Source organism: Cervus canadensis, chromosome 11, assembly GCF_019320065.1.
Source record: "Cervus canadensis isolate Bull #8, Minnesota chromosome 11, ASM1932006v1, whole genome shotgun sequence".
NCBI classification, from domain to species: domain Eukaryota; kingdom Metazoa; phylum Chordata; class Mammalia; order Artiodactyla; family Cervidae; genus Cervus; species Cervus canadensis.
Window position 1 is genome coordinate 34660464 of NC_057396.1, and position 12464 is coordinate 34672927.

The window sequence follows — 12464 nt, forward strand, 5'->3', positions numbered from 1 at the left end:
GTTGGAAGTGTTGGCCACAGCAATCAGAGCAGAAAAAGAAACAAAAGGAATCCAGATAGAAAAAGAAGAAGTAAAACTCTCACTGTTTGCAGATGACATGATCCTCTACATAGAAAACCCTAAAGACTCTACCAGAAAATTACTAGAGCTAATCAATGAATACAGTAATGTTGCAGGATATAAAATTAACACACAGAAATCCCTTGCATTCCTATATACTAACAATGAAAAAACAGAAAGAGAAATTAAGGAAACAATACCATTCACCATTGCAACAAAAAGAATAAAATACTTAGGAGTATATCTACCTAAAGAAATGAAAGACCTATACATAGAAAACTATAAAACACTGATGAAAGAAATCAAAGAGGACACAAACAGATGGAGAAACATACCGTGTTCATGGATTGGAAGAATCAATATTGTCAAAATGGCTATACTACCCAAAGAAGTCTATAGATTCAATGCAATCCCTATCAAGCTACCAACGGTATTTTTCACAGAACTAGAATAAATAATTTCACAATTTGTATGGAAATACAAAAAACCTCAAATAGCCAAAGCAATCTTGAGAAAGAAGAATGGAACTGGAGGAATCAAACCTGCCTGACTTCAGGCTCTACTACAAAGCCACAGTCATTAAGACAGTATGGTACTGGCACAAGGACAGAAATATATATCAACGGAACAGAATAGAAAGCCCAGAGATAAATCCATGTACCTATGGACACCCTATCTTTGACAAAGGAGACAAAAATATACAATGGAAAAAAGACAACCTCTTTAACAAGTGGTGCTGGGAAAACTGGTGAACCACTTGCAAAAGAATAAAACCAGAACAGTTTCTTTTTTTTTTTTTTTTTAACCAGAACACTTTCTAGTACCATACACAAAAATAAACTCAAAATGGATAAAAGATCTAAATGTAAGACCAGAAACTATAAAACTCCTAGAGGAGAACATAGGCAAAACACTCTCCGACATAAATCACAGCAAGATCCTCTATGACCCACCTCCCAGAATATTGGAAATAAAAGCAAAAATAAACAAATGGGACCTAATGAAACTTAAAAGCTTTTGCACAACAAAGGCAACTATAAGTAAGGTGAAAAGACAGCCCTCAGATTGGGAGAAAATAATAGCAAATGAAGAAACAGACAAAGGATTAATCTCAAAAATATACAAGCAACTCCTGAAGCTCAATTCCAGAAAAATAAATGACCCAATCAAAAAATGGGACAAAGAACTAAACAGACATTTCTCCAAAGAAGACATACAGATGGCTAACAAACACATGAAAAGATGCTCCACATCACTCATTATCAGAGAAATGCAAATCAAAACCACAATGAGGTACCATTACACGCCAGTCAGGATGGCTGCTATCCTAAAGTCTACAAGCAATAAATGCTGAAGAGGGTGTGGAGAAAAGGGAACTCTCTTACACTGTTGGTGGGAATGTAAACTAGTACAGCCACTATGGAGAACAGTGTGGAGATTTCTTAAAAAACTGGAAATAGAACTGCCATATGACCCAGCAATCCCACTCCTGGGCATACACACCAAGGAAACCAGAACTGAAAGAGACACGTGTACCCCAGTGTTCATCGCAGCACTGTTTATAATTGCCAGGACATGGAAGCAACCTAGATGCCCATCAGCAGGCAAATGGATAAGGAAGCCATGGTACATATACACAATGGAATATTACTCAGCCATTAAAAAGACTTCATTTGAATCAGTCCTAATGAGATGGATGAAACTGGAGCCCATTATACAGAATGAAGTAAGCCAGAAAGATAAAGAGCAATACAGTATACTAACGCATATATATGGAATTTAAAAAGATGGTAACGATAACCCTATATGCAAAGAAAAAGAGACACAGATGTACAGAACAGACTTTTGGACTCTGTGGGAGAAGGCGAGGGTGGGATGTTCTGAGAGAACAGCATTGAAACAAGTATACTATCAAGGGTGAAACAGATCACCAGCCCAGGTTGGATGCATGAGACAAGTGCTCAGGGCTGGTGCACTGGGAAGACCCAGAGGGATGGGATGGGGAGGGAGGCGGGAGGGGGGATCGGGATGGGGAACACATGTAAATCCATGGCTGATTCATGTCAATGTATGGCAAAAACCACTACAATATTGTAAAGTAATTAGCCTCCAACTAATAAAAATATATGAAAAAAAAAATTCCTGTCAACATTTTGGTAACTATGCTAGAAGACTCTGGGTCCTATTTACGTCTTTTATAGTAGGAGGTGATCTTTCTGTTTAGATTTAATACTATGTCCTACACTGCTATTTCAGGCTGTAGTTCTAATGAAATTTAATTTTCAGGGCATTCACAGTGGTATTTTTAGTCTGCTTGATTTCCTTCTGGTTCCACAAGGGCTGGTGCCTAGGGGTGGGAGTTGCAGTGTGGGAAACCTGGGTTTGATTTGATCCCTGGGTTGGGAAGATCCCCTGGAGAAGGGCATGGCTAACCACTCCAGCATTCTGGCCTGGATAACCCCATGGACAGAGGAGCCTGGTGAGCTACCGTCTATGGGGTCGCAAAGAGTCAGACACGTCTAAGGAACTCCCCAGGTTGGGCTATCTGCTGCAAAGTCGGGGAAGGGAGTCTCCAGGCCACAGGACAAAGAGCACTTTCTGGGCCAGGCACCTGTGTTGTGGAGACCTGGCCACCCCCTGCCTTGCTGGGGAAGGAGAGTCTCATGCTTAGTAGAGAATGAGCATACTTCCCTGGCCACTTAGGATGAATGGAGTTCAGGATCAATTTGCCCTAGGTGTTGTTGGCAAGACTCATTCAGTTTTGAAGAAAGGAAGAGCCTACCAGCATCACAGTCTGTGGCTAGGCGGGAAGTCTACGTTACCTTTTGCTGTTGGGTGACGGTTGTAAGATACCCTATCACAGGTGTGTGTGTGTGTATGTATGTATAATATATATATGTTATATATTTTAAAAAAGAAAAGAGCAGTACAAAATAAGGTTGGAAAAGCATGTTGGAATCAATATTTGAGAACATCAGATTCCAGGATAAGGAATGTGGATAAGGAGAGGATAAGGACAATGGAAAGTCACAGATTTTGAGCAGGTCAGAGAGAAATAAAGCAAGAAAAAGAAAAATGAAGTGACGGAGGGCACTGAAAAGAACGCAGTACTTATGATGTTAAAACCTGACAAATGTGTGAGAAAAGAGCATTCCAAGCACACAGACTAGTACGTGCACAGATGCGGAGGCAGAAGCCTGTCTGGCGAGTTTGCGGAGTAACGAGGAGGCCAGTGTAGCAGGGGCAGAGTAAATGAAAAAGAAAGCGTAGATGAAGTCAGAGAGCTAAAAGGGAGTGAAGGAAGGGATCCTATTGTGTAGGGTCTTTTAAGTCCATGATTAGGACTTCAGTTTTTATTTTTGGTGTGATTGCAGCATAGTGAGCAAGAGACTGACACGACCTGATTTATTTCTGATCGAACTGAATACTCAAAATATTTGCTATGATTTTAAAAGTTTAACTTAAATTCTTATTTCCCATCGGCTCATATTTGGCAAACTCTTGTTTTTGTACACAGGGTCAAGAATAAATTCTACATTTTACCAGTTATTGTGGGAGTGGAGGAGGGGGAGTAGCAGGTGGCTGTGTGTCCCTGCAAATGCTAAAATATTTGCAATATGGCCCTTTATAGGAAGAAACTTGTTAACTCCTAACTTATGCTATAATTTCAGAGATGCTTAGTATTTATTATTATTGAAATTAATATTAGCTTATGTTTTTGTGCTACTATGTACCAGGCACATATTATTATTATTATTTTAATCACCCCTCTGGAGGAACTGGTATTATTCAAAATTTATAGAGGAAACAGGTTCATAGTGACTTAAGAGGCTTGCCTATTTTTCAGCTGGGAGGGACTAGTTTCTATCAGACCAACTCTACTGCCCAGAACAACTGATCTAGAAAAGCCAAAATACACCAGAAATGTATCCACTTCAGTGCATCAGAGCACAGTCAAGCAACCAGGGCTTGAAGAAACAGCCGTCTATGGGGTCGCACAGAGTCGGACACGACTGAAGAGACTTAGCAGCAGCAGCTGAGGAGAGATCAAAGTGAACCAAACCCAATATTCTGTGCTACTTTCTCCTTTCAAGGAATTTGCTGCTGATTTATAACTGACACAGGGCATGGAAGATGAGAAGCAGAGTAGTTAAGAGGCTAGGAAATAGCATAGAGCTTTCTATAGTCTCAAGGAGCTGGGAGACCAAATATGGAATTTAGGGTTATAAAGACAGAGAGCTTTAAATGCTTCCAAGCAAGATCCCAGAGAGAAGGGGAGAACAAAGATGCAAGCCTGAATTTGGAGCTGCCTTCCCCCTGGAGATATTTGCCAATTTGTAAACAGAGGCCAAAAGATAGAGGCACCAAACAGAAATCCTCAAAAAGATTTCTATTTTGAAAGTAAAATAAAGCTGTCAGCAGTCTCAATGCTGGAGGGAACAAAACCAAAGATTTTCAAGAAGAACACCATGAACCAAAGAAACAAGAAAAGACAGAAAGCCTGAATAGTCCTAAAACTTTAAGAAACTTAATAATTTTGTATGTTTCAGATGGGCCTGATAATCTATGTGAGCCTATTTCTGCTGACTCCAGAAATCCTGAGTCTGCCATTTGATCCTCAAGACAATGCCTTCCTGTCCCGGGCTCACTCCTATGCTGCATTCCACAATCGGTCTAATTGCTGGGTCTGTGGACCACTCCCTTCTTCATCCGTGAAAGGCATCCCATGGTGTACATCTCCACTTCAAGGAAAGGACTTTCTCCAAGTCTGCAAATACCTTCAACAATCGCATGTGATGCCTCTTCTTAAACTGATGACATCTAACAACCTTAAGACGGACTGATGTAACTATGGACATAATGTGACTTTTCATTTTGATTTTAACTTGGTTTAATGACTATTTTGCCTTATACCTGTAACTGTATGGGGTTTTCTAACCATCTAAAAGCTTTTAGTTTACAAATAGTTGTCCGAGCTCCAATGAGTGCCACAGCCTCCTCCAACTATTACTTGGAGCCCCTGGATCAGACATCCTCACTATGAGGATTAGGAGAATATGTTGCCTCACCAATTTAGGGACAATGCCCCTTGTCAGCTCAGAAGCAGTTATGGAATGAGAACGACGCCCCTTTTCCCTAGGCAACATAATTTTCCTAAAAGAAAAGGGGGGAATGAGAGAGTCGTTTCCTAGGCAGGTGATAAGAAGTCTAGGGGTCCCCAAGGAGAGAGAGGTCTGGGATATTCAAGGAGGAAGAAAGGACAAACTTTTTTACTTATTTTCCTCTACATTCCTTAGGATTATATAACAATAATGTATCCTGCCTGAGGACAGTCTTTGGATTAAACCCTCTGGCTAATTCTCTTATTTTAAAACATAAATTATGGGAGTAGGTCTGGTCTTTACAAGGATGTATCCTGCCTGAGGACAATCTTTGGATTAAACCTTCTGGCCAACTCTGTTATCTTAAAATGTAAATTATGGGAGTAGGTGTGGTGAGGTCTTTACAGCCTCCAGACATTCTTTGGATTCATTGGAGAGTATATAACGCCATTGCTAACACTAGCAAAGGGGTACTCTTTTGCCCCCTTCTGATGCCTATGTCAGAAGCTTTCTCTATCTCTTTTATACTTTAATAAAACTTTATTACACAAAAAAATAAAAAACAAAATAAAACTTGTCCATAAGAAAAGCTCCAAACTAAGATAGCTTCACCAGAGTATTCTTCCAAAGGAAGAAATGAAACCCATCTTACTAGACTCTTTTAGATAACAGAAAAAAGTGGGGGGAATTTCCCACCTTATTTTATGAGGCCAGTATAACCTTTATGCCAAAAACATGATAAAAACAATAATTGTAAGGCCAACTCTCATGTAACCATGAATTCAAAGTATTAATAAATAAAATCCAGTGATATATGTTTTTAAAAAGAAAACAGTTCTTGATCAAATTTGCTTTATTCTGGGAATCCAGAGATGATTCAACACAGGCCCATAATTAATTTATCACATTAATAGGAAAAAATGGGCGAAAATTCAGGGATCATCTCAGAAAAAGCATCTGATAGAATTCTAGACCCATTTCTGACTTAGAAGAAAAACGTTTTTAGTGAACTGGGATTAGAATAGAACATCGTTAATCTGATAAAGGGTACCTATATTAAACATTAGTGGTGAGTGTGTTGAATATTTTCTCCCTGAGGTCATGAAGAGGACAAGGCTATCTACTAGTACCACTTCTATTCAACACCGCATTAGAGGTCCTAAACCATACAGTTATGCAAGAAAAGTCTCATATGATTGGAAATAATAAGCCTGTCTTTATTCATTGATGACATTATTATGTCCCTAAAGACTCTAAAAGGATTCTCAGACAAGCTATTAGAATTAATAAGTAAATTTAGCAAGGACACTGGATACATGGGTCAATATATAAAAATCAATTAAACTCCCATGGGGCAGCACAAACTGTTAAAAACATGGAATTTCTAAAAATTGCTACCTTTTACATTTTTCAAATTTAAAAAATTAAATATCTAAAAACAAATCTAACAAAACAGATGCATGACACCTGCACTGAAAACATTATTAAGATAAAAGATGACTCAGATAAGTGAAGGAATATGCCATTTTCATGTATTGAAAGCCTCAGTATTATAAAGATGTAAATTCTCCTCATAGTGATCTATAGAGTCAATAAAATCTCAGTCAAAATCCTAGTATATTTTTTTGGATATGGAAATTTTCAAGTTTATTAAAGAATAGCCAAGATAATTTTGAGGAATAACAAAGCTAGAGAACTTACACTATTATAAAGTTACAGTAATTAAAATAATGAGTCTGGTATCAGTGCTTCAGGAGAGACAAACTGAAAAACAGAATATAAAGTCCTGAAACAAATCTACATTTTGTCACTTAAAAGACAAAGATGATGATCCAGTGCAAAGAAGAAAGATATATTTCTTTCAATAACTGGAAGTGGATCAACTAGATAACCATGTGGGAAAAAACTGTCTTGATACGTAAACCACAATACAGAAAAATCAATTCTAGATGTATTACAGATCTGAAGATGGAAAGTAAAACAATAAAACTGCTAGGAGGTAACAGAAGAGGGTAGACACAGCCCAGGGAGTAGACAAGATGTTCTTAAGTAGGACACATACAAAAAACACTAGATAAAAAGGAAATGATAAGTTGACATAAAAGGAAATGATTGATGAATAGAGTGTTTTCAATAAGACACCATGATAAGCCACAGACAGGGCGAAGATTTCTTAAGGAATATTCATGTCCAAAACACATAAAGAACTCCTACTGATCACTTAAGTAAAAGGTAGATAATCACTGGGGAAAAAATGGGGAAAAGGTCTTCAGCAGAGGATATCTGAGTAGCAAATTAACATGAAAAGATTCTCAACCTGATGAGCCATCAGTGAAATGCTAGTATTAAAACTACAACAAGATACTCTTCAACAGCTACCAGAATGATTTAAAACAGACACTACCAAGTGCTGACAAAGATGTGGATCAACTGGAAACACCTGTATACTGCTGACGGCTGGGTAAAAGTGATACAGTCTCTTTGGAAAATTATCTGGTGCCTCCTACTAAAACTGAACATATCACATGCATACCCCCCTCTAATATCCAACAAAAGACATCAAGAATATTCCAGCAGCCAAACTTGAAACAGACAAAAAACTGAAAAATAAATGTCAGTCTACTATACTGGATGAATTGATTGTATATTCATTCAATAAAACACTAAATGGAATAATAATGGATGAATTACTACTACGCATAATAACAAATTAATCTTACAGATAAATTTTGAAAGAAGTAAAACAGAAAACACATATGAGTGATTCCATTTACTTACAATTCATAAAAAGACTAAGCTGTGATGACAGAAATCAGTATTGAAATAAGACCTGGGAGAAGCTGATGACTAGGCAGGGAGCAGAGGGGGCTTTTGGGGTGCTGAATTCATCTGAAAAATGGTCACATGTATATATTCACTCTGAGAAAATTCATCAAGTTGTACAGTTGTGACTTGTGCACTTTTATACATCAGTGTTACACTTCACATTTTTTCTTTTTTTGGCCATGCTGTGTGGCCTACCCTATCTTTAACTCCTTGACCAGGGATCAAACTCGAGATCATGGCAGTAAAAGCACCAAGTCCTAATCACCAGAGACTGCCAGGGAATCCCCTACATTTCAATTTTTTTTTAAAAAAAGGATTATTCGAAAGAAAAAGAAGGGTAGAAGAAATAAAAGTCTGTGAGACTACAAGCCCATGTTTGAACCATCACTGCTTACTTATCTTTAGATTTTACCAGTAATTTAGATACTCGTTTCCTGGAGAAGGAAATAGCAACCCACTCCAGTATTCTTGCTTGGAAAATTCCATGGACAGAGGAGCCTGGTGGGGTCCATGGGGTCACAAAGAGTCGCCCACAACTGAGCAACTGAGCACACAGATACTCTTTTAATTGGAAACTGAGAATCTTGGTGGACATGACTGAGGCAAAGGCCACTATTTAGGTCAAGGAACTCCAGTCCCTTATATTTAACAGGTCAGATGTGGCCTTCCTCACTTCACCTGACTGTAACAGTCACATCAGAGAATATGGGCTGTTGTGGTTATGCCGTTTATTGTTTAAAAATAAGACTCAACCATTCAAAGGGGTGTTCATTTTTCAAAGTTTTATGTTGGAACAACTAACATTAAATAAATAGATGTGATAAATAGAGTTAATGTTTCCGTACACACATATGACAAGGATTTGATATTTATTAATGTTTATCTGTTAGTATAAAAAAACACCAGGTTTCAAATAGCATATGGAATATAATATTACCATTTTTGGACTAAAATTATATAAACTATACATTTCAGTACACTGGAAAACTAGGAAAAGATCTATAAAGATATATATCAAAAGTTAACAAAGTTATTCCTTGATGTTTGATTTTCCTTTGTTCTCCTACACGTCTATTTTCAGTTTCACTGATACCAACATAAAGTGATGAAAAATCTTTAAAAAGTCCATTTTGTATGATTCCTTATGTGTATATCTATCTATATATAGACATTTCATAAATAAAACTAATTTCCAGGAGTATGGATAGGGATTTTCTTTGAAGACATATGTAATGATTAGAATGGTACACAAGTGAGGCTTGTAGGATGCTGGTAATGTTCTAGTTTTTGTTATGGGTACTAGTTACACGGGAAGTTTAGTTTGTGAAAATTCATTCACCTGTGGAATTTTCTATTGATAAGCCCAGATTGTACCAGCAACATTTAAAAAGTAACTATAGACATTTGGTTACTGATCATTTTCTTTTCCTTTGCAACTAAAATTTATTTTTAAAAAATCTACCTAAATGAAGTTTTTGTTATTTTAATTCAGCTAAAGAAAAATCTTCTGGCATAGAAATCTTCTGAATGTAACATTATATGTCAAAAATTTGATTACAGATGTTATTAGTGATATCATTTATATTTACCTGATAGTGAGGTTTATACCACTGCTTTAAGTCCCAATCCCAAAGAATCATCTGAAAGAAAAAATAAATAATTCATTTAGTTACAAAATGGAGCATCTTCAATTACAGATACAAAAACAGCTTAAATTTTGGGAGAGAAATTGAGGAGGTGAGAATAAAAGTGATCTCTAGATAGAATACTTCATTAATTACACAATCTGTCATTGAAAAAGCAAGAGAGTCAGAATAAAGTCACTAAACTAAGCTATATTAACCTTTAAAATATCTATTACCACAGAACCAAAACTATAAATCCAAAACCACATCCATTTACTAAAAATACATGAAGAATGAGAAATCACCGCTCTCCCCACTTCCCACCCTCTCCAAAGGCTCATAATTTGTCATTTTAAACCAGTGTCAGTAGGTGGTGCTATTTCCCTAGCAACAAGGCTCTGTTGTCAAAAGCACCTTTAAAAAGCTTGCCTGCGGTTTACATAAAACATAAAAGAGGGGATTTATAAAAAGTTACACACAACCCTTTTGATTCACAGATTTAATTAGTTTCTCTGTTTCTCTTCTTTATAGATTATCAATGACAACTTCTTAGTACTAGACTAGTTTTTCCTGCCGGTCTCTTCCTAGCAGGCTGTGGGGCTACTTCCCCTCCAACAGTCACTGCTCAAAGAGACAAAATTATCTCAAATTTGGCAAGCTATAGCTGCTAACTACAACTAAAACTAATTTCTTTTAAATTTACTTAAATTGATAAATGAGTTTCTTCCTTTTGCCTAAGTAACTGATACAATGACAATTTTCTACATAGCTTTGAACCCTAACCATGAACATAAGCCTAGTTAATTTGTAATCCAATCACATAATTTCTATGTACTGAAATATTTGTTTCTAGTCATAAGGCTCCTGATGCAAAAGATCTTAAAATGTTATCTATTCTTTCATTGGTCCAATATTTCATTTAGGAGTTGACAGAATTTTTTTCGTAAAGATACAAATAAGTTAGGCTTTGCAAGCCACATAAGGTCTCCATGGCATATTCTTTGCTTTTTGTTTTACAACCCTTTAAAAAATGCAAAACAAAACAAATATTCTTAGCTCTGTGGCCACACAAAAAAGGTTGCTAGCAGGATTTGGTTAGTGGGCTACAGCTTGGTGACCCCTTTTAAAAATCATCATTTGTCATTATCACCATCTTCTTGTCAACACCCTTGCAGAAGGTCATCTCTTGCCAGTGAAGGGAAACATATTTCTTCCCAAAGAAAATTCAGACATACTACAACCGTTTACAAAATTATTCATGGACTAGTACCTGCAAAATGGCTATGGTACAGTAACATAAAAAGAATTTAATATATATTAGTAGACTCATCAAATTTACACAGTATTTTATATAGCCCTAAGTGTGGTCCTCATATAATTGCTTCAGGCTGTGATTTAACCAGCATATAAAGACATTAATTAATGCAGTTTAAGACACTAATAACTTCCTAAGAACATTCACATTAAGATTAAAGTAACCTGAAATCCCTAAGTTTCTTGTATACTTGATATAAAAAGTAGTGAAAGTGTTAGTTGCTCAGTCATGTCTGACTCTTTACGATCCCATGGACTGTAGCCTGCTAGGCTCCTCCATCCATGGAATTCTCCAGGCAAAAATACTGGAGTGGGTTGCTATTCCCTTCTCCAGGGCATCTTCCTGACCCAGAGATCAAACCTGGGTCTCTTACATTGCAGGCAGATTCTTTACCATCTGAGCCACCAGGGGATACATGTTCCATTTGCATGCTATGGTTACACAACTGGCTTTTTAGTCCCAAGTGCAATACCTTACTTCAGTCCTGATTTTAGCCTGTTCAAATTTCTTCGGAGAGTGGAATGTTGACTAGCCTATTTACCATTCTTCCCATCATCATGACATTTGTAAATCTGATGTTTCCTTAAGTTCACTAAAAAAAAAAAGTACAGAGTGGACAGGAATGAAGACAGAACCACCGGTTGAGTCACTAAAGATTACCTATGAGATTTGCGTCTGAGTCTGCAAACTTGCCTAAGATGCTGTTGTCCAATCCATACTCCCACATGTCTTCTACAAGGGTACCGTCAAATGGTGACATACCTATGCCTCATTTCTCCTCATCATCAATCTGAGAAGAAGCTGATTTCTTGCTAACTCCAGCATACTTTCGTCATTAGGGTTTCTTAACATTCCTTGCTTCCCACCTGCTACTCTGGCTTTGAATAAACTCTTGAGCAGTAGCTCAGTCTTATTTGCAGTCACTTTCTCTGTGATCAAAAATACATTTGCCAAAAAGCAGCAGGTCTTAGTCTGAAATCCCCGGCATATTAGGAACTGAAACAGATACAGTGAAAGCCACAAATTGCTGGGAGACTGACTTCTGTGTAAATTGGACAAGTAGAATATTAGTGATTTTGAGAAAACAAAATTTCTGTGTAAGAAAGATATATGATCCAGGAATCATACAGCTGTAGCGAGACATATCTTAGAGCAGAGTTACTCAATGTGTGGTCCACAATAAAAAAGTACAGAAATGAAGAGTAAATGTTTAGAGATGTTTATACCAATTTAATATAAAATTTGACATTTCATGTCATTTGATTATTATTGCTTTTATCTGTTGAATTTGCATTCTTGGCATTGTGTTACACCTTATGTCGCCAATCAAAAAATAAATGGTTCAACATTGGTTTCCTAAAGCTCAAGGTACTAACAGAAACAGTAACATAAATAACTCCAAATAAATGTTAAGCCTAAATCAAGAACAATATTCTAATGCAAACTCAATACAAAGCTATGCGTATGATAATACCACACAAAACCATAAAAGCAAAAATATTACTAAACCATATAACAGTGACCATCTAAAAACTG

The 12464-nt window shown here is 36.9% G+C and overlaps 1 protein-coding gene across 3 annotated transcripts in view; it reads right to left on the reverse strand.

Annotated features, from left to right (window-relative positions):
* Positions 1 to 12464, reverse strand: part of PDE3B (phosphodiesterase 3B) — a 175093-nt gene that overhangs the window by 67368 nt on the left and 95261 nt on the right. For all 3 annotated transcript variants that reach the window (XM_043481083.1, XM_043481082.1, XM_043481081.1), the window contains exon 2: positions 9578 to 9628. In XM_043481083.1, the coding sequence (XP_043337018.1) occupies positions 9578 to 9628 (51 nt within the window). The remainder of the gene's footprint in view (positions 1 to 9577; positions 9629 to 12464) is intronic.